This window comes from Brienomyrus brachyistius, chromosome 22, assembly GCF_023856365.1.
Source record: "Brienomyrus brachyistius isolate T26 chromosome 22, BBRACH_0.4, whole genome shotgun sequence".
NCBI classification, from domain to species: domain Eukaryota; kingdom Metazoa; phylum Chordata; class Actinopteri; order Osteoglossiformes; family Mormyridae; genus Brienomyrus; species Brienomyrus brachyistius.
In genome coordinates, this window is record NC_064554.1 from 17,850,274 (window position 1) to 17,876,097 (window position 25,824).

Genomic DNA, 25,824 nt, shown 5'->3' on the forward strand with positions numbered 1-25,824 from the left:
AAAGGTGTATTTTGTTTTTTTTTTTTTTTACCCCGGTGTCTCATTTATTTGAATCGTTCTTTATCTTGTTCAAAGTTAAAATTTTTCCGTTGAATTTAGCTTTGTTCTTCTGACATTTGTTTTCCATCTGGATTGGTAGTTTTTCCCTTTTTTGTTACTATCCCCGAAAAACTATATATAAATAAATAAGAGAAATGGCAAAGGAACTCGCTCTTTCCCCAAATAAATAGAAAGCACATGGTTGTGAGAAAGACACACCACTGACCCCTACCGGCCACAACCATCCTCCACCTCCTCCCTCTCCTCTCAGTTATCTCAATTCTCCGGCAGGAGCACAGCACTACTCCCGAAAACACAAGTCCAGATAAGTGGTCCTGACCCAGAATTTTACCACCGCTTTTGGGGTTCATAAAGTGGTTGCAAGATTGGACAGAATCGATATTCCATACAACATGAAAGATGAGAAAAATCAAAGGATTTTTTTTCTTTTTTTTGTAACAAGACAAACAGAACACAGGCAGTAAACATAACATCAAGCCATTTTTGTTGTCTACACACCAATTTGTTTTCCTTACCAGTGCACTCTGCCTACGGATAACTTTTCGAAGTTATATTTCTGAATGTTTTTTTTTTCATTCCCGTTTATAAAAGAAAAATATGGTATAGCCACATTTCAGCAAAATTGAGAACTCATTTAAACTAGCAAATATAATGAAATAAAGCATAAATATACACAAAACATACTTTTATACGAGGCAATAATAGTAATAAATAGTTTTAAGTTAACAATAAGTTAAATCTACAAGTTTAAAGTCGCCCAAATAGTACAAGTTTGTTGGCGCTATCTTATATTTTCACGTTTAATTTTTTTTTTGTTGCAACAAAAACTACCACAGACTTTTACAAACACAATCGAACACATTTTGATTGAAATAAAAGTCTAACTCTAAAATCTGCAAACACTAAGAACTGCAACTAATTATTTTTAAATAAAGAGACAAAAATTATTGAAAATTTGTGCCCAATAAAAAGCAACTGAGTTGAGTCTTCAACCCACGTGTGTCCTCTATGTTAATCTCAATGACACAAAAACGCTTAATCAACGCGTGAATCTGATATGTAAAACGAACCAATAAATTAAATAAAAGGAGTTATATTCTAATATTGATACTGGTGGAAACCTAATCACCTCAGATTTTTCCATAGAATTTCATTGTTGCTCTTTCAAAAAATTTAGATTCTGAAACCAACTAGTCTATTTGTGTTAGTGACGCAGTCAGAACGAAAATCAACGGGCCAGCGGAAGGAGTTTTGTATATTTCCAGAGATCAGAGTTTAGAGTGCTTGTTTGTTTTTTTTGTTTTTTTTTTTTGTTTTTTGTTGTAATGAGTCGACATTTACACATTTGTTTTTTAGTTTTTTACATTTGATCCTTTCACTTTTTTGCAAACGATTTCAGTGTGACGTTTAATTTCTTTTTTAAAAAATATATATTATGTTCTCAGTCAATATAAAAACAAAGCACATTGCACTTGCTGTTCCATAAGAAAGTTTTTTTTCCTTTTGAAATGGATTATAACGAGCTCATGCGGTGCGTACCTGTGTCTCTTATCATTGTCCTCGGTGCTGTGTATGCACCGTTGTGTCATCCTTTGTGTCTAAATGTATGTGCAGTCCTGTTTATTTTTTGCATGTGGGCGTGCCCTGGCCCGGTGTGTGATTTAAACAACCTTCAAGTGTTCGAATGGTGATCTGCGCATATGCACGCCTGTGTGTGTGCGTGTGTGTGTGCGTGCATGTGTTTGCTATGTAATTGCCGCTGTTTTTTAAAAAAAAAAAAAAAAAAAAAACAAAATCAGTCTCTGCAAAGATGCAAGCAGCTATCTTTATAATATGCATTCGTGTTCGTGAGCCCTGTTTGCATGGAAGTCGTGCTGTCACTCTGCGAAATCATCTTGGAAATATAAAACTAACGTAAATGTGAGTAAAATGACGAATGTTCAGAAATAGTGATTTTTAGATTCTTCAGTGTACGTAGAGCTACAGAGCAGTATGCATAAAGATCTTGAGAGTTAGGAGCAATTGAAATGGGAGGGAATCAAATCGCCCACCCTTCCCTATTCAAGGTTTATCGTTCTAAAAGCCAAATGTTTTGAGGCTTCAGGGGCACTCAAAGCTTTTTTTTGTGGTTTTGACGTCACGCTGATTGTATTTGTATCATTTCCGAGATGCTTTAAAACATATTTAGGATATGGAAAACCGTAGCCGTATGTTTTCATTAGTCCATTAAATCAATGTCCAATTTCTTGTACTCGATCGACGCTAAAATTGCATCTTGTCAAAAAAAATTATAATTTAAGGTAAGACACCTTAGATAGGTTCCTGAACAATTCTATGAGTCTTTATGCACACTGACCATGATATGTATCTTCACAGCCATCTAAATTTTGAGGTGGACAATCTAGAATTTGCGCAAGACACAACATCAACTCGCCCCATTTAATCCCTATCCCCACCCTCCCCAACACACACAGACTTCCCTAAATGAAAAATATGAAAATTAAACTATATATGTCTGTGAAAATATTTTAAGCTCAAGAATCAGTACAAATTCTGATCAAGGTCTTTTTTTTCCTTTAAGTATAAAAATAGATTTGTTTCCTTCTGAATCCTCTCACATCAAAGAGACTACTGTCCTCTTTGGCTAAGTAAGCATTATCTAGAAAAGTAATTTTAACACAGTTCACCTTTTATTTAAGTCTTTTTTGCCAATATTTAAGATGTCTTATTGTTCCGTCTATTTTCGTTATTCTCTGCCAAAGTCCGTCTCACCCTAAACATGGAAGATAATATTTCTGCCGAAATTCTGATATATTTTTCAGAATGAGTCGGAATTTTGGCAGATGGTCACACTGGCATATGAAGTCTATTATAATTATTGTTTGTGTTTTAAGGAGATCCAAATTTAGCATTTGTCATGCTTATAATGTTCAGGAGACAAATGTCTTTTTCAAATACTGGGGTATAATTTCAATGGGGTACAGGTGGAGTGGGATTAAGACTAGGTCTAGAGGGTTTGGATTTAAATACGGTGAAGATTGTGTTCATTGACTCTATTCCGGGAAACATTTATTCCAGCCGACAGTGCGAAGTAAACACTGGGGCTTTTTCCGTCAAGTGAGTTGTTTTTCGCCATCGTACCATAAAAGGCGCATCTGTACAGTACAGTAAGGTTGAGTCGATGCTGCGTCCTAATAGGTGCCCACTAGAAACCTGCATCTCATGGAGGGTACTTAGGCAGGTGTCCTGGGGCATTTAGTAGAACATGAGGATACCTGGGGAATGGGAGGGGATTGTGTGAATGGGAGGAGCTACTACAATGGGCGGGGCTTTGATTAACAGAAGAGAGCCGTGGATAAAGCACTCCAAGTAACACGTCATATTGCTCTTCTGGGTTACAATCGGTAAGAGGAAAAAATAACGTAACCTCGCCCAAAGCGTTTGTTTGTTCTGCTACGGCTGCTGTATGTTCTTGTTAAACTCGCCACAGACCTGCCAGAGGCTTCTATGCAAACACTGTAACCATGGAAACACTGTCGCCATGCCCAAAGTCAGAAGACAGCCACTTTTGGTAGAACCTAATCTAGTCGCTAAGTAGAAAAAATCAGGCTGAAAAATACAGAGAGGTTCTCCTGTGAGTCAGTGATTTCCTTTTTGCATCCTCGATAGAGGACATTTGAGTGCGTGCGCGTCAGTGAGTCTCTTTACTGGTGTGTCCTCTGGGTTTCATTGGGCTTACCGGAACTCGGCCTACTTTGCGACATCTCTTTTGGTTGTTCGTTCCTCGTGGTGCGCGGGTTTACGTGTGTGCGCGTGCAAACGTGCGTTCGCCTTTTCGCGTGAGCGAAAGGCTCCCTCTGTCGGCGGCTTTCGATCCTCGCGGCACGCGCGCGCGAGTCGCGTGATTATTCTTCCGTGGGTAGGAGTGCAGTCAGGCCGTGCGTGCCTGCGTGCGTACGCGTGCATGTGTGCGGGGGTGCCTGCTCGTGTGTGTATGTCCGTGTGTGCTTGTGTGTGAGACACTGAATGGCCTGGGGACAGCCTGCAGTACAGTCAGGTTGCACCTAGATGAAAGAGCTCACGAATAGTAGACAAAGTTCTCCCTAAAAAACTGCTTACATACTTGGCTATTATAATGACCTTAAATATTGAATAAATATTTATATATTTATATTATATATAAGCGAACACTGTTTTTTTTTTTTTTTTTTTAAACTTTTTTTAATTTAAAAAAATCCTTGATTGAAATGCCCACACGTAAAAAAGTGATTTCTCGCGGTTCTTTCTGTCTTTGTTAGACACAAGCAGAACACAAGGTGGAGGGCTGTGGTTCCATTTTCTTGGTTCCAGTTAGGGTGAGTCGCACATATTTATAATTCATGCTTAACTTTCGACTGTTTTTTTTCATTCGTGGTACTTACTCTTTGCCTGTGTTGAATTAAAGCCTCAGTACATTCCGCCCCCGCCGTGTCAGCTTGCCCGGACTCCCACCTCCCCCATCCCGGTTAATTCAACACAGGCAAGCGAGGGGAAGAACTGTCGTGATTGCGTGGATAAGAAAAACACTAAACGTCATCAGTCCGTGTGAGTATGTCCGCATGTCAAAGTGCGCCCCCTTGATCCGTGAGTGTGGGTTGGACACTTGTGTACGTCCTGCGTGTGTTTGTGTTTGTGAGCGTGTATGAGAGAGAGCGAGAGACTCACTCCCGGTCCATGGTTTCGTGAGTGTTCGGGAAGCTCGTGAGCTCCCCCTGCAGGCTGAACCAGCCGATGTGACGGGGCGTCTCCTGCCCACACCTCAGGCCTTGTGCTGCTTGCTGGTCTTGAAGGAGACTTGCAGGACGCGGTCACCCAGTCGGTAGCCGTTGAGGCTGGCGATGGCCATGGCCGCCTCATCGTAGTTGGTCATGGTGACAAACCCAAAGCCTTTGCACTTGTTGGTGGTGAAGTCGCGGATGACCTTAACGTTGGTGACAGCTCCGAACGGGCCGAACAGCTGCCATAGGACGCTCTCGTCGGCCTCGGGTGACAGGTTATAGACGAAGATGCACCAGCCAGCCCCCGTCGGCCCAGTCAGATTGACCCCGGCCAGGCTGGTCATGCTGTCGATCGTGATGGGGGAGAACCTGGGCAGGAGAGATGGAGAACTACCATGGGTGTCACTCTGAAGTCCTACAGAGCATGGAGCACAGTGGCCACCCCCGGCGTGGGAGGGAGCGTGTGTGTGTGTGTGTGTTTGTGTGCGCGCGCGTGTGATTGGGTGAGTGGGTGTGTGTGCAACATAGTGTGCGCAAATGTGACTGAATGTAGTGTGAATAAGTGAGTGTCTGTGACAGCCAGCTCTCTATCCAAGTCAGGGTCTGTGTGTGTGTGCGTGTGTGTGTGTGAGCGTGATTGGCAAAAACGTTAAGTGTATTGGAATACTGTTCATGAACGCATGATTAGAGTGAATGTTGTGTGTGTGTTACCATCATTTTGTGCAGGTGTATGCGTGTGTGTGCAATTAATAGTCAGTGTGAATCTGTGTGTGCGTGTGCTTGCTTGACAGTCGGTGTAGATCCATGTGGGTGTACGCACCGTTTGCGTGCGTGTGTGTCTATGTGCTTGCGAGAGTCTGCGACGTGTTATATCGTTCTCTGCATTAATTAGCATCCGTTATTCATCCCTCGTTTTGCCGTAAGGCTGCGCGGGGGTTGTGTGCCGCCCGTCGGCAGTGGACATACATGTGAGTGTCAACAACACAGAATCCCGACCAACTCACACACAATGAGGGACCTGGAGTCCCTGAACAAGACAGACACTGAGAAATACAGAAAATACTCCACTGCTGTCCAAAAGCGTCTGCTGATAACACGATCTATCCAACAAAACACAGAACCCTAGAGGAGGAACCAAGGAAAGCCAGACAGAAATTAATGCAAAAAACTGTGGCCAATCGAAAAGAGACGCACAACTGAATCTGGGTATGTCCATGCTGGTGGAAAAAGGGAAGGGGAAATCAAAGCAACGGAAAACAAACGTTAGTCCAACGCGGTGCCAAACAAAAGTTAGTGCGAGTAAGGAAATTAAAAGGAACTGAAAGGTCCAACAAAGCCAGGCCAGAATTTCCTGCTGCGACCAGCTTCTGCCTGCGTGGGTCGTACCGGCGACCGGGCTGCCGTCAGCCTGTCAGGGTTAGCGAAGCTCACGGCGCCGGGTGGCTGCACTCGGCGGTGAGCTTAGCAACTTAGCGACTTAGTTCTACGCCAGCAGGTGGAATTCCAGCCGCTTTGTTTGCTCTTTGACATGGATGCTTTTGTTTTGTTCTGTTTTGTTTTTTTTTTTGTTTGTTTTGGACGTGAACCTTTATTTTCATTTATTTGTTTATTGGACTTTACCTCTTCACTCCGTAGCTGGCGTTTAGTAAATTGTCGAGTCTGCAACGCAAGAGGGGAGAGTTGAGGGGGGTGGACACGTTAGTAAAGAGACCCGAGAGGTCGGAGAACAGGGCTCTCGTTTCGCATGCAGCTCTTCCGTCTGTCAGCCTCCAGGGGGCGCTACTCATTGCAAAAAGGGAAGAGGGTACAAAGAGTTGGCTGGTGTTAGATGGCATGACTCTGGGTGGAAGCACGAGTGTGAATGTGCGTGTGTGCGTGTGTGTGCGAATTATCGGTACAGAGTAATCAGCTTATTATCCAGCTTTTTGATTATTATTCTGTCAAACTGGGCTTTTTTTCTATGATTAAAACGAGAGAACTGCAGAGGTGTCAGGGAGAGAGAGGTGGGGGTTTGGGGAGGATAAAAGAGGGCATTGGGACTTCAAAATGATGCTGGGAGATTCGGAGAGGTGGAAGAGAACTAGACTAAGTTCTGGGAGTTTGGTGCGGAGTGTTGGTGCTGTCAGGTGACTTGATGAAGGTGTGAGGCGTCCGGGTGAAGTGATACCTGAAGCGTTGGGTCTGATGGTGCAGCGGGCCAGTGTAACGACGGGCCGCCGTCTGGTACAGCTGGGTGAGCAGTGCCTGTCCCGTCTTCTGGCTGGGGTTGTTGGCGAACTTCACGGTGATAGGTTCAGCTGCACCCAGGGGCTTCTGCCCGTTCAGGCCTTTGATGGCTTCCTCTGCCTCGTTTCTCTTGTCGAACCGGATGAAACCCACTCCCCGTGATACACCTGCTCCGGGACACAAAGCAGACTCATGTTAATACCCAAGGTCAGGGGTTAGACCAGATTTCAGATCCACTCCTCAGAAATCCCTTGGGAACTATGGCTTTTAAAGACTGGCAGAGTCAATGGCATATGACTAAGAGTAACATATCAAGCAGCACAGACTGTGAGCTTTGAGCAATGGAACTGCCCTTCCACGATGCTCAGGGTCAAAGTTCAGGGGTCAAGGTTAGAGTGTCCAGGATCCAAGGTACAATCAGCTGGCACCGGTCGTCGTCCTTGGAGGAACAGGCGTGTCATCGCTGGTTGGCGAAGAAGGGTGAGACTGGGTGCGGTTGGGGGGGGCAGCTATGGGTGGGGGTGGGGGAGGGGCAGAACGACCTTCGTCAAGGAGTGAGATAAGGCTGTACCTGTGACCTGGTCCACCAGGATGCGGGAGGTGATGATGCGGCCGTACTGGGAAAATAGCTGCTCCATGTCTTTCTGACTCATGGTCTTTGGAAGACCACTGACGTACAGGTTGGCGTCTCTGATGGAGGCAGAGCTCGGCCGGGCGTAGGACACCTGCAGGACAGCACATGTCGGCGTGTCAGTGTGTGCAGGGTGAGGTGCCGCGACCCACTTGTACCCCTGGCGCTACACGCTCGACATGCAGACTTGTTTGCACACTGAGGTTACGTACTAAGATAGTCTGTGTGCACATGGGCTGCATGCTGTGTGCCATACTGGCTGAAATTTGGCTCGACTAGTCATGTGTTTTATGTGAAATAAGCCATACAGGAAGAGCAGGAATAAGTGTGTGTGTCTCTGTGCATCTGTGTGTGTGTGTGTGTGTGTCTGTGTCTGTGTGTGTGTGTGTCTGTGTGTGTGTTTCTGTGTGTTTGTGTGTGTCTGTGTGTGTGTGTGTGTGTGTCTGTGTGTGTGTGTGTGTCTGTCTGTCTGTCTGTGTGTTTCTGTGTGTGTGTGTGTCTGTGTGTGTGTGTGTGTCTGTCTGTCTGTCTGTGTGTTTCTGTGTGTGTGTGTGTCTGTGTGTGTGTTTCTGTGTGTCTGTGTGTGTGTGTGTGTGTGTCTATGCATCTGTGTGTGTTTTGTCTGTGTGTGTCTGTCTGTCTGTCTGTCTGTGTGTTTCTGTGTGTGTGTGTGTCTGTGTGTTTCTGTGTGTGTGTCTGTGTGTGTGTGTGTCTGTCTGTGTGTGTGTGTGTGTGTGTGTCTGTCTGTGTGTTTCTGTGTGTGTGTGTGTGTGTGTGTGTGTGTGCGCGCTGTTGTGTTTTTCCACCTTCATTTGTAGGCTCCTGGGATCTCAGCTGCTCTTAGCAACCATCACAAAGTGTAAACAGCCACATCTATCTGGGATCACGAAGCAACGCACACAGATTCATGCAGTCACACAAACATTAACACACAGATACAGGCATGCCCACTCACACGCTACATTCACATTAGTACATACACCCAAAGGCATGCCTGCCTTCAGGCCTGTAACTAGCTTATGATGCTGACACAGGTCACGTGCCCAGCCAGGTGTGACTAACGAGTCCCGTAGGGTCATGCACTCTCTGATTGGCCATAGTATGGATGGGGATGGTCCTTGGCCACGAGCACATTTGTCTGAGTGGTAATGTTCAAAGGTGGCTAGGCTGAGAGGGTGTGGATTTTAATGGTGCGGACGGACTGGCAGGGGGTGCGGTGGGGGTGGGGAGGTGAAAGACACTGGGGGTGGGGGTGGGGGCGAGTGCTTTGGGGATGATGCCCTGTTATTAACCCTCTTTCCCTCACCATGGTACAGATGGTGCTTGGGGCCCATATGGTCTTTAATCCTGTAATGGGCATTCTGCTCTGTGAAAGCCCCCCCCCCCCAATTCTACCACCCCCGCCAGCAGCCCAGCGCAGTCATTAAGACGTGCTCCTTCCCCTTCGCCCCAGCTGTGTGGGACACAGCGCCCCCAGCCCACAGGCTGGTTGTCCTGAGGGAACCGTCCTCAGTGGCTCATCCCCTGTGTGCTGTGTTTACTACTCCCATGGTCAGGACACATTAGCCAATCGCAGCATGCTGGTCACTCATGGTCAGGCTGTATCAGCCAATCGCTACAACGCTGGTCGCTCATGGTCAGGCTGCATTAGCCAGTCACAGCACGCTGGTCACTCATGGTCAGGAGACATTGGCCAATCACTGCATGCCACCCGGCATTACCTCTACTAGCATTTTCATCTGCTTTGATCGTCTTTATGGTGGAGGAGAGTGGGGGTTTTTGAACGGGATGGTTTAATCTTCCTGTCTGATTTCTGTCTTCCCTTTGAACCCCAGGGGGAGAGCGGCGACCTCCGATCCCGGTTCAGGACAAAGGAGTTCCCTAATTATCCCACATCGGAGGCAGATGGGGTTCAGGCAGCGATGACTCTGCCGCCCCACAGCGACTTGCTTTAATTACATTTCCATTACAATCGCTCCTCTATGCCGCCAACCTCCTGCCCTCTGACTCCTCTTTCTCTCTCCCTCTGTTCTTCACACTTCCTTTCATTCAGCAGTCACACATCCCCCCCCAACTCTGCCCCCCCCCCCCACCCGCCCGCCCCCCAGTCCCTCCTCCCACAGCCCCCCAATCCCTTTCTCTCCCTCACATGAGCCTGCTGCACATGCCATTGTTCACGGCCGACCCCCCGAGAGCAGGGGGGCTTGGGATGGGGGGGGTTGCATAGGGGCAGAGATCTCCTCACCTTTATTGTTTTCGTTTGCAGTTTGAGGCCGTTGAGGGTGTTGATGGCCTTGTCGGCATCATTTGGGTCGACGTAGTTCACAAATCCATAGCCTAAGCTCTGACCTGCAACAGCGGAAGTTCTGATTCAGTCCATGATTTATAGTGTCTGTCATGCTGGATTTCAGCTGTTCTTTGGTGGGGATGTTTTATGCAGAATTCCCGCAATGGCTATAATTTACAGCTGCACATCCATTTGAACATGATTTGGGAATGCACACATTTATCCGCTTACAGTGGATTTTCTCGAAGAGGAACCTTTCAATGGGTCTTATTTTTTAAGGAATCATTAATTGCATCAAAATAATACCCAGTGGGAAGCCCTCCCAATGATTGTAAAGCATGCTTGGTGAGCCTAGACACATTTCAGGAGCAGTACCCGTGATCTTGTCCCGGACCAGCTTGCAGGACTCGATCTCCCCGATGCTGCCGAACAGGCTCTTAAACTCCTCCTGGGTCATGTTCTGGGGCAGGTAGTTCACTATCAGGTTGGTCTTGCTGTCGTCTGTGGAGCCGTTGGTGCTGATCACTGGGCCGTTGGGGAGGCTGTTTCCGGTTGGACCGTTGGACACCTGAGTTTCCATGGTGCTGATTATCTGCTGAGGAGAGCAGGAGGACAATCAGACACGATGTCCACCGCGCACAAACACCAAGGGAGGAGCATCTTCAACAGAGTATGGCTCAGCCCTGGAGATCAGTCAGTCGCTTCTGCGCAAATGACATGCCTTGGTAAGGGAACTTACTCAAGTTTTACATTTACCAACATTTATAATGTCTAAGTTACATCACTTTAGTCATCAATCTATTTCAGACAAGAACAGGCCGGGACAAGAAACGTAGGTCTGCCTACAACGATGTTACTGTGGTACAGCTTTAACTTGACGCTGCTCTATGACGCTGTGACCTTAATATTCTCCTTGTTAATGTAGCGGTGATCCATATTGCTTTTATTTTTAAACGCATTGGAAATTATGCCCCCCGCCCTTTCCAAACTTTGGTTCATTCCCAGTATTCCGCCACTGCCTACTACATTGTTTTCTGTGTTTGTGGGGACTGCACCACCACACCCACGCTGCGGGGGAGAGTAGGACAAGCAGGGGAAGACGGCTCTCCCCCCACACCCCCCCCCCCCCCCGCCAACGCTTCACGTTATCTCGGTAACACGGTTGCCGTGGCTGCTGAATCAGGCTTTTCCTGTGTGGTGTGCTGGTTACCGAGGGCCGTAACAGACGCACCTCCTCCTCTTCCTGGGACGCCATTACCACTGTACATGAGCCTCTCCACTTCCTACGCAGGATTTTAATAATTCACAGGCCCCTTTCTTACGTAGCGCTGGGCGTAAAACCTACCCAAGAATGGAAAACGTGTACAATGGAGGGGGCCATTAGGGGTTGGGTGCTGAGGCAGTTAAAGGGCCCGGCTATTCAGAGGCGGCCATTGAACCTCAGGAAGGGCAAGTAATTATACCCTTGAGGAAGGTACTTAAATGTGCCTGAATTGCTCCGACAAGGATCTATCTTTATAACAGAGCAGTGTGACCGGAGGCTGTACGCATTGCTCTGAGTGAGTGTTTGCCAAACAGGTGTTGCTAATGACAACATATATCGAGCAAAGGTGGCGTATAGCGACTGTCTTCTCATTCGTGTTGCTTCAGGATAACTCATGTGCATTTGAGCCTGGAGGATTGTGGGGGATTTTTCAGTCTGCGGCAGGACTGTGAACCGGTGCTACTGGCTGCAACAGGGGGCTCATGCGACCGGATCCTGGCCCACTAGACAGGCTGAGGGTCTGAATAGCCTCTTTTAGGTTTGTTTGGTTCTCCATCATTGGCCGGCATCCACTCTGGGGGTGCTGGGATGGGGAGTGAATGACATTGGTTGCTGTCAGACCTTCGATATCTTCTAACTCCCTGAGAGTCAAGCTCCCACCTGCTCAAGGTCACATGATGTTCCCCGTTTAGCACGTGATAGTTCTCTGATTGCTTTGGTCCTGATAGACGGTGAGAAGCTCTCCAGGACAGGGATATGTGGAAATGCAGGCAAGTTCTGTGCAAAGCGGCACAAAGCCTCGCGTCCTGCATCGGGGGCCCAGCGTCCCAGTTCGTTGGCTCTCGCCAGCAAGCTCGATAAACCAAAATAAAAACAAACCCTGCCGTTTTACATTTAGGTGTTTCTGGAAGTTAAACATCAGTCATTAAAGAGCTTTGAGTGGCAAGGTTTCCTTTCATCTTCAGATTTTTACCTTCTTTAATGTGATTGGCAGATTTAAGAAAACTGATGCTTCTTACTGTTTTTCAAATCTCGCTCCTTCCTTCTGCTGTCGTCCTTCCTCACTCTTTTGTCTGGTCCTCTATCTGCCTCCCTTATCTCTCTCTCTCTCCATAACTCCTTTCTTCCCTCGAGTTTTACCTCTAGCCAGGTTGTCAAGGTAACAGTGGCCTGACAACAGTTGCCATAGTGGCTGGCTTCCTGACTTCCAGTTTGATGGTACATGTGTGTGTGTGTGTGTGTGTGTGTGTGAGCGCGTGCTCGCATGTGTGCATGTCTGTGAAAGAGAGGAACTCTCCGGGCTCCGGGTTAGACAAAGGGGTTATCAGTCGCATTGTGTATGAAAAAGGAGCTTCTGGGACAAAGGCAGAGTGATACCGGGCCGGCCTGCTTTCGCTGTCTGTGAAATAAGACAGCTGATAAATGTGATCCTGCACTGGCAACGCAGTGCTTTGTTAGGCACTTTTAAATGGGGATTGGGCGACAGAGACAGAGGTGGGGGGGGGGGGGGGGGGGGTGGACAAAGGAGCAATAAAAACAACATGAGGAAATGAGAGCGGCTGTTTTTCGAGGCTAATGAAGCAAGGTGAAGCGTCCAGAGCAGCACAAAGAAACAAGCATAATAAAAAATACTATTTCGAGTCTTTTATGAGATTTAAGCGGGTGTAAGTGAGGGTTAAGATCTGGCTAAGATTTGTGAAGCAAAATACCCAATGACATTTTTCATGGACATCATATAAAAGCATGTGCACAAATGTAGCACCCTTAAAAGCTTTTTTTTTTTGGGGGGGGGGGGGGGTAAGCTCTTAAGGACCCTACAGCAAGGACACAGCACAATCAGAACCAGCAGAGGGGGGCCTTCTGGCCTACAGACCCCCCCACCACTGTCCCCTCTCTGTCCCACTGCCTGTCCCTGTCCTGTGACTCACACTGTCCCGATGCTCGAGCTGCAGGTAATCTGAGGATTGCCTAGTGCAAACACTGTCGATTACAGTCAATCTAATTATAACGCGGTGAAGGGCCATCCAAGTGGGCCACGCAAACATGGGGGGACGCGGAGTAGCGGAGGCTTCCTTACACATCTTCAACCCCCGGGGGCTTCAGAAAATGCTATCGTTTATTGGCAGAGAAGCCTGGGTCTTCAGCTCTGCCGTTTCCCATTTTGCTTACAGAGAACGGGCTCAAATGCCAAGATATTTCCAGTTTAACCAAAAATATACAACATAAGCATCGAGGCTAGCCAGCTGCAACAGCAATCTCTCCAAGGCTAAAATGCTGACCCGACTGCTAGACGGGTGTTTATGCACATAAAGCTAGATATCCCCGTGCACTGTGGTCACTTTGCCGCCAATCACGGTCAACATTTATATAAAAACCAGAACAGCAACCTAAATTAAACTCCGCATATTTTCAATCACCCACCTCCTTAAGTACCTAATTAAAATACCAACAAAACTTATCAGCCTGGCAATTAGAAAACAGTGAGGAGAATATAGAAATCCGATACTTGACCCCATCCAAACATAAGAATAGCAGCTAAGAAGAAAAGAGTACGATTTTGCCCTATATAACTGCTTGGTACATGTTTTGTATTAAATTATCCTGGATGTGAGAACAGCAGAGTAAATCCTGTCTTAAATGTAATCTGTTTAACATTACAAAACTTCACAGTTGATAAATCTCCCAAAATTGATGTTGGAATACTGAACCCATGACCTTCTGGTGCTGGGGCCTGTACTCTAATCCAGAAACTTGTGGGGAGCTTGACTGCTGATGCCTTCAAATGTATGTTGTGTTGAGGCCCCAGCTCGGGGTGACATCAGAGACACCTGACAGATCACAGCTAACCCGGCCTGGGATGTGGTCACGCTGAGATCTACAAGAGGCCTATTCAGTGCCCTGCCCCTTAAAGCACGAATGCTTTGCACGGTTCACTCGTCCAGTTTGTCTTCTTGGATAAATATTTGGAAGTACGTGGTGCCCATCTCTGCCGGGGGTGGGGTTACAGGGGAGGTGGAACACTCAGGTTTAGAAGGTATCTGCAAAACAGAGTCACCAAAGGCCTTGTATGCTGAAGGGTGTTGGTTCAAGTTCCCTAGAGAGGTCTTGCTTACACCCTGTAAGAGAGTGGACAATATGATTATTTCCAGTATAATGTTAAGCTATGTGAATAGCCAAAAATTGCAGGCTGTTTCTGGATGAGGTTTGGAGTCAGCTGAGTAATTAAGTGAAAAACATTCATTTGTAGCGTAATTGTTTTGACATCTTCTTGTGTAATATTGCCTTTTCTTTCTCGAGCTCCTGTCCTTGTTCTTAATTTGGATGCCGTTCTCCTCTTGTACTCTGGCTGCCTCTATGCGTTTCCACCATGTCAGCAAGGCGATGCAAAAAGAATTCGGGGGACAGATGATGTTTGGCAGCTCGGCAGACGAAAAAGCAAAACTGTTCTGGGATCCCTTTGCTCTTTCAAGGCTGCTGTTTGTAGCTTTTTATAGCTGGATTCCTTTTCTTAGCACTGTGAACAGCATTAAAGTGGTTGTAATTTTTACCTGGAATTTCTGGTAACAGCCCAGTTAATGTAGATTTCAAGTAAAAAACAAAAAATAAACTTACATTCAATTTGCAGCTAATTGATCCTATGATGTTGGTTTCTGATTAAGTCTGTGGGCACTAGGTGGCGTGCTCGTAAGGCGGTGCTTAATAAAGACGTTAAATTTAAACTGTCGATGTACATTAGTGACGGGGACAGTTAATTATTTCTACGATGTAAAGCTTTGTTTTTTAGCATTTCTCCCTTGCAAATTGTGTTCTTGCAAATAACACAATCTGCCAGATATTAACGTGCCACCAGGCGGAACAATGCTTCCCAAAATGTAGCGACTGGTCGGTAGCGGGCTGCGGTCCCGGCCTCGCTGCTCAGACCCCGGCTATGCAGCTGCTCCTGTTTGTGCTCCCCCGTCATTGTTATGCCTCCAGTCACGCGCGACGCCAGGCGATCCTTCAGCTATATCTTAAAACAAATGTGATCAAAGTGGCTGCTAAAACTCGCTGATTACAGGATAAGCCCCCCGTTGAAGGATTCAGCCCTGCTCCCCTTTTGTATGAGAGATCAGCCAGGAACCAAAGCTGTCGCTGATCACACCCCCAGCGCTGGGGAATTAGCGCGTCACCAAACATTTTTCACAGTTCAAGACATAGCAGGCCAGTCAATACTAATCTGCCTTTGTAATGATATTATAAGGTTATTGTTATGAGTAATATTAATAGTAATAATAATAATCGTATTTATATAGCATATTTTCAACTATAATAATATAGCCTAGGCCCTATACATCAGAAGCATAACGTGTAATTTTATTAATATATATGTTACTTCTGGGGAAAACAGCTGAGCGCTTGACTGACAGTTGCCGGAAAATAAAACGAAACGATGAAAGCGACTAAAATAAGTGAGGTTATGGACGCGCAAGGCCGGGTGCTATCCGTAGTGCTGAAGTTAGCAGCGACTGCCACTTCCAGCGCACCGCATGCAGACATGGCTTCGGCCATTATATAACATGCGCGTTAGCCATTCAACATCACAGTGTTTTTCTAACAAATTGTGACATACGATAAGTTAATTCCTAATCAGCCGACGCTAGATGTTTCTTTAAAACGTTTTTGTAAGCGTATACCTTTAGTAAATGTCGGCAGTATACGTGTCTGTAAAGCCGGGCGTGTTTTTTATTGCTGAATAAAGGGATTGACACGAGCAAACAAAAGAGCCACCCGTTCCTTCTGTTTCGGGCACTCGGAGACTATGCCTGCATTATGAATATTAATGTCAACAGTAGCGCTTTGTGTCCAGGCAGGAGGCTACGGGACTTTCGGAGAACAATGAGCATCACAGTCGCCAGCGCTCCCTTATGCGAGTGAGTCAAGCCACAATAGTAACCATCGTCATCGCCGTCGTAATTACAGCAGTAGTAATTCACACGACGTGGTCCTTTAGTGAAAAGAAAAAACTGATAAAGTGTAGCCTTGGGGGAGACGAGGTCTAATTCTGTCCCGTTACACCTTGATTAAATATGTTTTACCTTATTATTCCGCAAACGTATTGAAACAATTTCAAGTAAGCGACTCTGTTCTGTTTATTTTAGGGTACAGCTACGATTTCCCCCCAAACACTATGCAGAGATAAATATATTCAAAGCTAGGTAACCGTGCAAGTTTTTGCGATATCCTACAGTCTACTTTCTTCTCCACGATACGTTTTTCAAAGTATAAGTGAATCAGTAGATAATTCACCCTTTAACCCCCATCCGGTTAATAAATTAAGGCCTGTATTGTTTATCGGTAGCATAGCATTGTAAGTTAACATGCTTGCAATAAACCGTACAATAGGCAATGCTCTCGATGTCCTTGTCCTTAAATTAAGCTACGCAAGGGGACAGTTATGTGACTCAACGCTTTGTAGGGTGCAGGGTGTGCTTGCGGCGGATTGCGGAACCGAGAGGCCTGCTGACCACTGCCCAGCCTGCTGAGCGACTTTTCCCATACCTTTCTGTGTCTACACGTTATTCTTCATTTGGGACATTTCACCGTCCTTAATGTGCCTTTAAACACACGTTCCGGTTTAATCTCCACTACTCCTTTGTCAAAAATACGGCGGATATTCAAAATTATTTTTATTTAGCCGATCCATTTCGTACCCCCGCGAATTCTTCCCTGTGTTAATACGTATTTTCTCATTACTGTCATTTTTTTTTGTCGAAAGCTGCATCTGCAGTGGTTTTGTAAACAGTAGCAATGTCCTTGAAAATGGTGTTAAGTCATACTTTGTAAGTAAGGTCGGTCAACTCAACAGAAAATTCAGTCGTGTTTAAATACAACCTCAGGTACATAATAAGGAAGCCTATGAAATAAATTCTATTAATATATAGAAATATCCGGTTATTTGCCATTTGAACTCATGCGGTATACAATGATAGCTGTTTTGCACTTGCGTTTCATTGTTATATTTAGTATAATACGGATGCGTGCTGAGAACTGATTAATAAATTGGATCTATTCGGTTATCTCTTTTATGTAGAATTGTACACGTGATGATGGATATTTTACCATAAGAAAACGGGGAGTTAAAAAAAACCTAACGCCCGATAGGTTCTCCGGCAGGGTGTATATCAACCTGCGCTATACTTTCCGCTATCTTTCCTTGCATGTACGATTAGGGGAGGCATCGGCGGACCGCGCCCTGCATTGTTATATTCGAGAAAAATGTTGGTCGTGGTGGGTTCTGCGTGGACACACCCACCCAAGGAGCACACAATGCTACCCCTCCCCTTCCCTTTTGACGGTGACGGTAATACTAGGGCTCCGAGACGTCCGCTTTGCGGCCGCGTCTCGCATTTTCTTCGGGGCTCGTACATGTGCACGCACTGCTGAGGACACGGCCGCAAACACGGCGCTCCCTGAAATTTCCACTCCATTTCCCTGGTTGCGTCGCAACGAGAGCCCTCAGGAATTCTGACTTGCCTGATTCAATCCAAACCAATAGATGCGTAATCTCTCTCCCTCACTCCCTCGCTCACTCCCTATCTCTCTCTCCCTCCGTCACACTCACGCACTCTCGCTTTCTTTTTCTCTACCTCCCCCCACCTCCTCCCTCCCTCCCTCCGAGTGACTCGACCCTTTTCTCTGGCTTGCTCTCAACGGGCTTTTCTCCGAGCCATCATGTTTTGTCTCCGAGATCCGTCTAGAGCATCCTTCATAACCGCGGCGCGGTGAAAGGCTGTCCAGTCCTCCCCCATAGCTGCGCGACAGCATGCGGCCTCGGTCCGTTACCCCTCCCCTGCTCTCCTCCCTCCACTCCCCCCCTCCTCGCTTTTTTTCCCTTTCACATTTCAACACTGACACCTTTTATTCCCCGCACCGCTTAACCTTCCGTAAGATGCGTTCAGACCGTAAACGCAGTGCGTTTTCGGGGTTAAAAAAAAAGTTTCTAAAATCAAAGCGAATCAAAAATCCGTCGTAGTTCTAGGTCAGTGTCCGGAAAGAGAGAGGGAAGGAGTTTAAATCCTCCACAGAAAGCGGCGAAGACGTACACGAATGCGGCGCGCAGGAGGGCAGCTGCATCGCCACATATCACATTACTAATTCTCCAGACTGCACTCTAATCTGATCAACAATGTCGATTAGCCAGATATCCATGCAAGCTGAGGCTTATTGTATCAACATAGACTATGCATACCACAGAATACACACCATCTACGTAAATGCACAAGCAATGAAATAAATCAACAGTTAAAAATCAAACAACCAACCAACACTCTTATCTGTTGTTCATAGGTATGTATTAATTGCAGTCTTGTAAATATATAGGATATAGATCTGCTGGAATTTCGTATCCCACATAGAAAAAAAGAAGGAAAAAGATATACGCACAGTGACCATTCTTGATGTACAAAGATGGTTGAGATCTAGGTCCTTCAATTGGTAGGTCTTGAAGCCTTGTGTTGGATTTTTCGGTGTATGTAGTCTTTTTGTTTGTTTGTTTGTTTGTTTGGATTTGATTTTTTTTTTTTGCAACTTACAAGGTGAACGGTACAAAAAGAAGGAGGATGACGACAGAATTTCCAAATTAAAACAGGAAAAAAAAAAACAAATTCTCTCTCAAGGGGTGTCAGCCCTCAGTGGGGCGAAGGCGAGGAGAGGAGGTTTGGAGATGATAATGAAGGAGAGATTTCTCTCGGAGCAGCGTGGGCGATGTTTCGTAAAAAAAAAAAAAAAAAAAAAACGGAAAAAAAAGAGAAGACGTGTTCCCCCAGCAGGGTGTGTCCAGAGCCTTGTGTGGAGGTTCTTGTGCTCAGTGTGTAATTCCCAGCTTCTCTTGCACTCTCCTCAGTGCCTGCAATGCAATGTTCTTCCTTTATGAGCTCCTCCGGCTGGCAGAGAGTGGCGCTGATTGGCTAATTTGTGCAGGGAGGGGAGTAGCGGTGGGGGCAGCCTTTGCGGTGTAGTCCTCTCCCCTTCAGGACGTGCAGAGCCCCAAGCCTCTCTCTGCATCCCTGCTGCCCCAGCACCCACCCAACCTCCCCCCGCCCCAGCCTCACAAAGGGTACCCTTTGGTCATTTGTCACCGCAAAAACGAAACGCATATATAAAATATCAACAACCAAAAAAACGAGGGATGTATAGGACTGTGGCAAGAGTCTCAGACAGTTTTTCGTGGCCATCCGATCGAGGTGGACACCCCCAGTCGCCGGTCCGAGGAGCGTGTGAGGATTCTCTCGATGAGTTGGGAAGGGGGCGAGGAACGGAGGGAGAGCAGAGAAAAGGGGGGGGGGTGGGCCATTGTTCCGATCCTTTTCTCTTTCTGGAGTGGGTGGCTGTCTCGGCGTGCTATGAGGTGAGCATTTCTGCTCAGAGCGCCGCTGAAATGTTTACGTCCGACTGCATTGGGTGGGTGTTTCCCCTCTTTTTCCAGGCAGGCCTTTTTTCCGCTCGCTAAAAGACCCCGACGTGTCATGGACAAAATCAATAGAAGATGAACCAGCTGGGATTGGCTGGGCCTTCTTAAGGTGGATACGTGTTTTTTTCTGATACTCTGTCATTGCTCCTTCATCCTTGCCGTGATTCCTCTGTGTTCTGTAAGATGCATCCGCCCCCCCCCCCCCCAACCCCGAGGGAAGGCGTGTGACAGATGACCTATTTCTGCTGGGACCCTCTGGTAGTGCTGCTGACCTTGAGGGAAGGGGGCGGCGCTAGTGAGGCACATGGGGGCGTGGCCACCACCTGACAGGACCTCTGCGAGTGGGAGGGGCTCACAGACAGGTGCCGGTTTCGGCGGAAAGGTGTCCGCTGCGAGAAAGTCTGTTAGCGTTCAGAGTCAAGCTCTGCGGCGAGAGAAGGCGCTCTGGGCCACTGGAGAGGGCGGCCCATTTTTGCCGAGAAAGTCTACATGTCTTCATCATGGAGGATTTAGTAGGAATGTCACGGCTGGAAAGTCATGGCACGTATCGGTCTCTGCCTCCATCAGCAGATCCGTCATCAACCGATCTTCCGGTGGCCACAGTACTACTGTAATAATAACATTAAAAATAGGTCAGGATTATACACCACCAGATAACGTTAAGATTAAGCAGATTCGTAACCCGAGGCCCACTGGTTTAACTAGTGAGGAGATCAGCTGTAGAAACGTTAACTAAGGTCCTGCTGGGTCATTTTCTTGAGTAATTCAGGACTATAATTATAAGTCACCAATTACTAATTACAGTAATTTTTTATCAACTTCAGAACACTTGATATTATTCATAGGAGAGGCTCACGTTAACTATTGCTAATTTATCTGCTATATGGTTGGTTAATATCGCGGTACGACGGCCTTTATTTTTCATACGTGGCCTGGCTGGGACACAGGGCAGGTCATTGAGGTTGAACCTCCCTCTCTTTCGTCAAGCACTGCAGGACGTTGAACCTCCACTGAGAGCCAGCAATGCCGCAGGGGTCTCTCCACGCGGGGTCTCTCCACGCAGGGTTTCTCCACGCGGGGTCTCTCCACGCGGGGTCGCTTGACACGCGCGGGGCTGAAAGGTCAGCCGACCAAATCCCTTCCGGTTTCCGGCCTGGGTTTCCCGTGCCGTGGGGCTATCCTCCACGTGGGGCCCATCGAGGGGGGACTCAAAGCTGCTGTCTCCAGGGTCCTTGTCCCACATCCTACCATTTCATCTCTCCTTTTTCCCGTCTTGCTCCCTGCCCTGCATTTTTGTTTGTTTATACTCGCCCAGCGCCGCCTGGTTCGAGGCCCGCAGCTCGTCCGGAGCCTCTCTTCGTCTGATACTTTACATAATTGCCTTACATAAGTACCCGGCTCAGTGTGGTGCTCGACTGGGCTCTGCTAAAGATGAATATTTCATGAGGGAAGCACTTGTTAGGCACTAATAAGGGGATGGAGGATGGAACCGGGACTCTGCTGTGCGGGATGGAAGCCGTCTTTCTCAAGAACCCCTCTCACCGCCCAGCGCCCTACGCACATGCCTACCCCACCCAGCTCCACCTAATTTCAGACTACACCTGTGTGAGCGTGTGTCCCAGACACACCGGGGCATTAATACACCCGCCTAATTGCGTTAATAGCGACATTAGGTGCCGCCACTGCAACATCCGCTTTGTCTCGTAAATAAACATGGCTCTCGTGGACACAAAGGGAGCGTAGGTCTGTCAGACAGCGCTGGCTGCGGCGCTCTCCAGGGCCTTAACGAGGGCGCTTTGTGGCGAACCTCGTTAAGGGCCTCCTTAGACCACCCTCCATGGACACTTTTTATCGCCGACAGGGTGGCTTGTCAAGCCCCGTAACAGGAGGGCAAGTTCGATCAGCTGGTGCCGGTGTGAGGTGAATATTAATGGCTTTCGTCGCCGTGGTGGTCGTCCGCATCACTTTCGGCCATTATCCTGGACCTGCGTGGCTTGTTTTTTTTTTTCGTTATTAAGGAAAATTCAAAGGGCATTTAATGCAAAGGGAGATGTTTTCATGCTGGCTCGGCGTTCTGAGAGTATAAACTGGGACATAGTCCCCTGTCAATCATCTCCGTGAGCGAACTCACACCATAAAGCAGATCCGAGGAGCTTATCTATGGATATTTATGCAGGGTTTGTTCTGTTTTCCCAAGATAGAGCGGAACGTCGCGAGCCGGCCTCCGCGCTGCTTCACGCCCTCCTGCAGGCAGGTGTCCTCAGGGGAATCCATGTTTCCCGGGTATGAGGTTCCCTCTTTACTTCTCACACAATTCCTCCTTTTTTTCTAATGTAAAAAAAGGTCACATGACAATGGCAAGGAAGTGCTACCAGTGTCTTGTAATATATACAGTCCTGACCAAATCTGTAAGAGCACAAGTACAGGGCAGACAGCCCCGGTGGATTGTGGGTAGGCGAGGGAAACGCTAAGTTTACATTTTATTCGCTCTATACTGATGCATCTTTTTTTTCTTCTAGAGATTCACACGAGGCCAGAGTGTCAGCAGTACAACTATACATTTTTTATTCTGCTTCTCCAGGGCACGGAATACGAGGAAGGGGACACTCTGGATGGGGCGTGACTGTGCGAGTATTTCAGGCAGAAGAGCGAATGAAAAATTTGCGAGTTTAAGGAAACTAGCTGTGGACCAATTTAAATAAGGACTTGGGCATTGGGACATTTCATACTCGTGTTGTTGAGGCGTTCGACTTCATCACTGTCGCCGCTAAATGAAATCTATTCCCATTCATGGATGTAGTATCCAGGACGGTTTCAGTGGCCTCTCATCGAAGATATTCCTGACGTTCTCAGGTTCTTATAAAAAATGCCGTTTGCTGCTGACTTTGGTCTTTGTAGCCCAGTAAAGATCTCCTGACTTCGGTGGCCTGCTGCCATGAGCCTGAATCCCAGCTTAGCACGAGTCTCTTTGAAAGAACTTGCTGAGCTGCTCATAAAAGTTGGGTGTCTTCAACGACATGTGGCAGCAGTGGTGGGGGGGCGGCGGGGAGGCAGCCGTCTCCTCTGCAGTGTCAGGGTGTGTTTTCGTCATGTGCGTGTTTGGTTAAGGAGCAGCAGCAGAAACAGAGAGAGGCTATTGATATAAATTTAGCATCTTCCTTCTCTCATCTGTTTACGTCCCCCCCCCCCCCACTCTACCCACCTATCTCTCCATCTCTCTTACCATCTTGCTCTTCTCCATCCCTCCACCACCCCCCCCCCCATCCCTGAATCCACACACTCCCTACCCAAATCTCCCCGCAATAATCATAGAATGGAAATCAATATCGCATTAGTCTGTCTGAATGCTGGACCAGAATTAAAGTTTAATGGCTGAGACCACTTAACCTGCGAGGGGGCGGGAAGGCAGGTGCAGGGACACAGCCGGCGACGAAACTGGGAGTGGCGTGTGGGGGGGGGGGCACAGCGTTGCGGGGGGGGGGGTTGCCTGCGGCGTGGGGGGGGTGTATGTTTGCGTGGTGCTGCTGTCTCTAAGCCAGAGGATTCTCCAGTGGCCTTGCAAGCAACAGAGAGAGAGAGCGAGAGAGAGAGAGAGACACCCCTGGAAGGTCTGGCTGCCTCGCCAGACAAAACGGGCCCCCTAGACCTGCCCGGGGATGCTTTTGTTTCCCAGTGCCGGGCCCACGCCTCACCGCTGGGGGAGAGCGGTGCCGTTGCAGCCTCCTCCTGAGCCATGCCTTGGCTGCTTCCCTGCCAATTGCAGCGCAGTGGCGGCGGGTAGCGGATTCGGCGTGACTGGCTGAGCGGCGCCCGCCCGCCGCAGCCCGGCCCGGCGTGACAGATGGTGCGGCGCTGTGCTCTTTTCCAGCAGATGACTTGTCCTAGCCGACAGATGTGGGCGGCCGTCACCACCCCCCCCCCCCCCACAATCCCAGGGAATAGCTCCTCTTTCTTCTCCATTGATCCGGCTTCCCGCACCCCCAGGTCTGAGGGAGAGTGCATTCCCCACCGGAAGGAGGGGGGGGGGGTGGAGGGGGGTGAGGGGTACTGGAGAGTGCTATCTGCATCTCAGAGGGGAACTGGAGTGGTTTCTCTCTCTCCCACCCCCCTCTACACCACACACACACACACACACACACACACACACACACACACACACAGAGTCATGCCCCCTGACCCTTCTTACAAAAAAAATAAATAATCCTATCTGTACACCCACCACAGTCGCCATTTGAAGGCAGGATGAAGGAAGGTGCCATAAAGGGGGATTCTGGGGGAGGCTGCTACAGCTTAGCAGGTATTAGCCCCACCCACAAGCCACAACTCACTGGGCAGATAAACTCCATTTACAGCCCCACAGCTGGTCGGTGACAGATGCAGCTGGGACTTGTAAGAAGGCCTAATGCTCTTCCTCTGAGGGATCTCATCATCCTCTACCTCATCCCTGGGGGGGGGGGGTTACAGCTCAAGAAATATGTTTTCCTGAAGAAACAGTGTGTCAATACCCCCCAGGATCATAGAGCTGATTGGCTGTGGCCACAAATGTTTGTGTTTCGGCTACATTTTATGCCTTTATGATACTGCATTTTGAAAAGACCCTCATGGACCTGCAGGTAGCAGCTGTTGTGAAGCACCGCTCACAAAAAAAATCACCATTTTTATTCCGAAATTTGATCCAAGAGCACTATACAGTAACCATACCGCTGCCCATGTCTCCTGACAAACTGATTTACAGTCATTTGCAGTCTTGCCAAATCGCAGGAGTTTTAGTGCCGTGCGTGTGGCTGTAAATCAGAGTTTTTCTCCTCCATCGTCGCTAAGGGGAAACGCTCGGCCGTCCCGGACAGAACCTTTGTGGGACGGAGCCCATTGTGCCTGCACCCATTGTGAGCGGCTGTAATGTGTTTAATGGGAGTCCTTGATTGAGTGGGGAGGGGGAGGCTGGAGAGGGGGGGCGTGTTTTTGGCAGGGGCACGTGCCGGGAGAGCAGGTGGGCGACGGGCAGCTGAGCAGCTTGGGGGGCGGGCGGGGGGGGTGGGGGTAGGGTAAAAGGAAAGGGGGGGGGGGATGAGGCCTCCCCATTCAACCATGTTCTAAATGGGGGTGGGGGCAGGGGAAAGGACCCAACACCCAAAAATAAAACACTCCCATCTGGGGGGGTGGGGGGTGGGCTACAGAAAGAGCCAGAGAGACACCCCCTTGTTTGTTCTTCAGTAATCTGAGGGGGTGGTGGGGGGGGGGGTGCACAAACTCTTTTTTTTCTTCCCTGCCTCATAATAGAAGGGGGGGGCAGGGCTTTTGATGAAAGAGACGAAAGATGAAAAGTACGGTGGTGCAAATGAAATGTCACTTCTCAGAGGACCACGGTAAGGACTGTTACCTTCATTATCTGCCTGTGAGTCCAGACATCACCTCCCCAAACCTCTGAATCTCTGGCCCAAGTTCATCCACAGGAGAAGGTTTATGCCCGAAATGCACCAGTATACCTTGGGGTCCGTTTCTCCTTCCACTCTAGCGGGAAGAGAAGATGTAAGTAAACCCCAGAGCTGATGTGATCACAGATCATTACACTCTCCTGCGGGGCCTTTTTCAGAGTCACTGGTTTCCAGTTCACTAATTCCAGTTTCCAGTGCTGCCCGCATGGCATTCCAGTGTGAGATTTATCGGATGCTACGTGGAGCATTCGATGGGTCTGCACCCTGGCTCTCCCACCACGGATGTCATCCTCATCTCCCAAATCCTCAAAACATCCTGACCAGTGACTCAACACTCTTCACCTTCTTGCTGACGGACACAAGTCAGGACTTGGCGGGGGGGCAAACTATTCTTTGTTCCTGGTTTACGCTGGATCTCTGAGTAACAGTTTAACACATGTCTTCCTTATGCCTTTACAAAAGCAAATGGCACATTTTACCCTCAAAGGCTGCTGTAGAGACCTTTTAGAGAACTTTTTACATGCTGAGATCGAAAATGTAACTCAGTCACTACACCAAACCGTCCTGTACCTCTTTGTTTCTCCATAGGAAATCAATGTTAAACATCAGACTATACTGGTCTCTCTCTCTCAGTCTAAATATATATATATATATATATATATATATATATATATATAGAGAGAGAGAGAGAGAGAGAGAGAGAGAGAGACTAATG

The 25,824-nt window shown here is 47.8% G+C and overlaps 1 protein-coding gene across 11 annotated transcripts; it reads right to left on the reverse strand.

Annotated features, from left to right (window-relative positions):
- Window positions 1-1,343: 1,343 nt before the first annotated feature.
- elavl3 (ELAV like neuron-specific RNA binding protein 3) lies at window positions 1,344-25,075 on the reverse strand. Of its 11 annotated transcripts, none has more exons than XM_048990386.1 (7): window positions 25,055-25,075; window positions 10,337-10,556; window positions 9,920-10,023; window positions 7,615-7,768; window positions 6,985-7,213; window positions 6,438-6,476; window positions 1,344-5,207 (listed from the first exon to the last, which is right to left on the reverse strand). In XM_048990386.1, exons 1-7 carry the CDS (start codon window positions 25,058-25,060, stop codon window positions 4,859-4,861), a joined length of 1,101 nt encoding a protein of 366 aa, XP_048846343.1. In that variant the 5' UTR covers window positions 25,061-25,075; the 3' UTR covers window positions 1,344-4,858. The 11 variants fall into 11 exon arrangements, with proteins under 11 accessions (XP_048846343.1, XP_048846339.1, XP_048846344.1 ...); XM_048990382.1 differs by lacking the exon at window positions 25,055-25,075 and adding an exon at window positions 18,648-19,152; XM_048990387.1 differs by lacking the exon at window positions 25,055-25,075 and adding an exon at window positions 18,648-19,146 and having other exon boundaries at window positions 1,344-5,186.
- Between the last annotated feature and the right edge of the window lie 749 nt (window positions 25,076-25,824).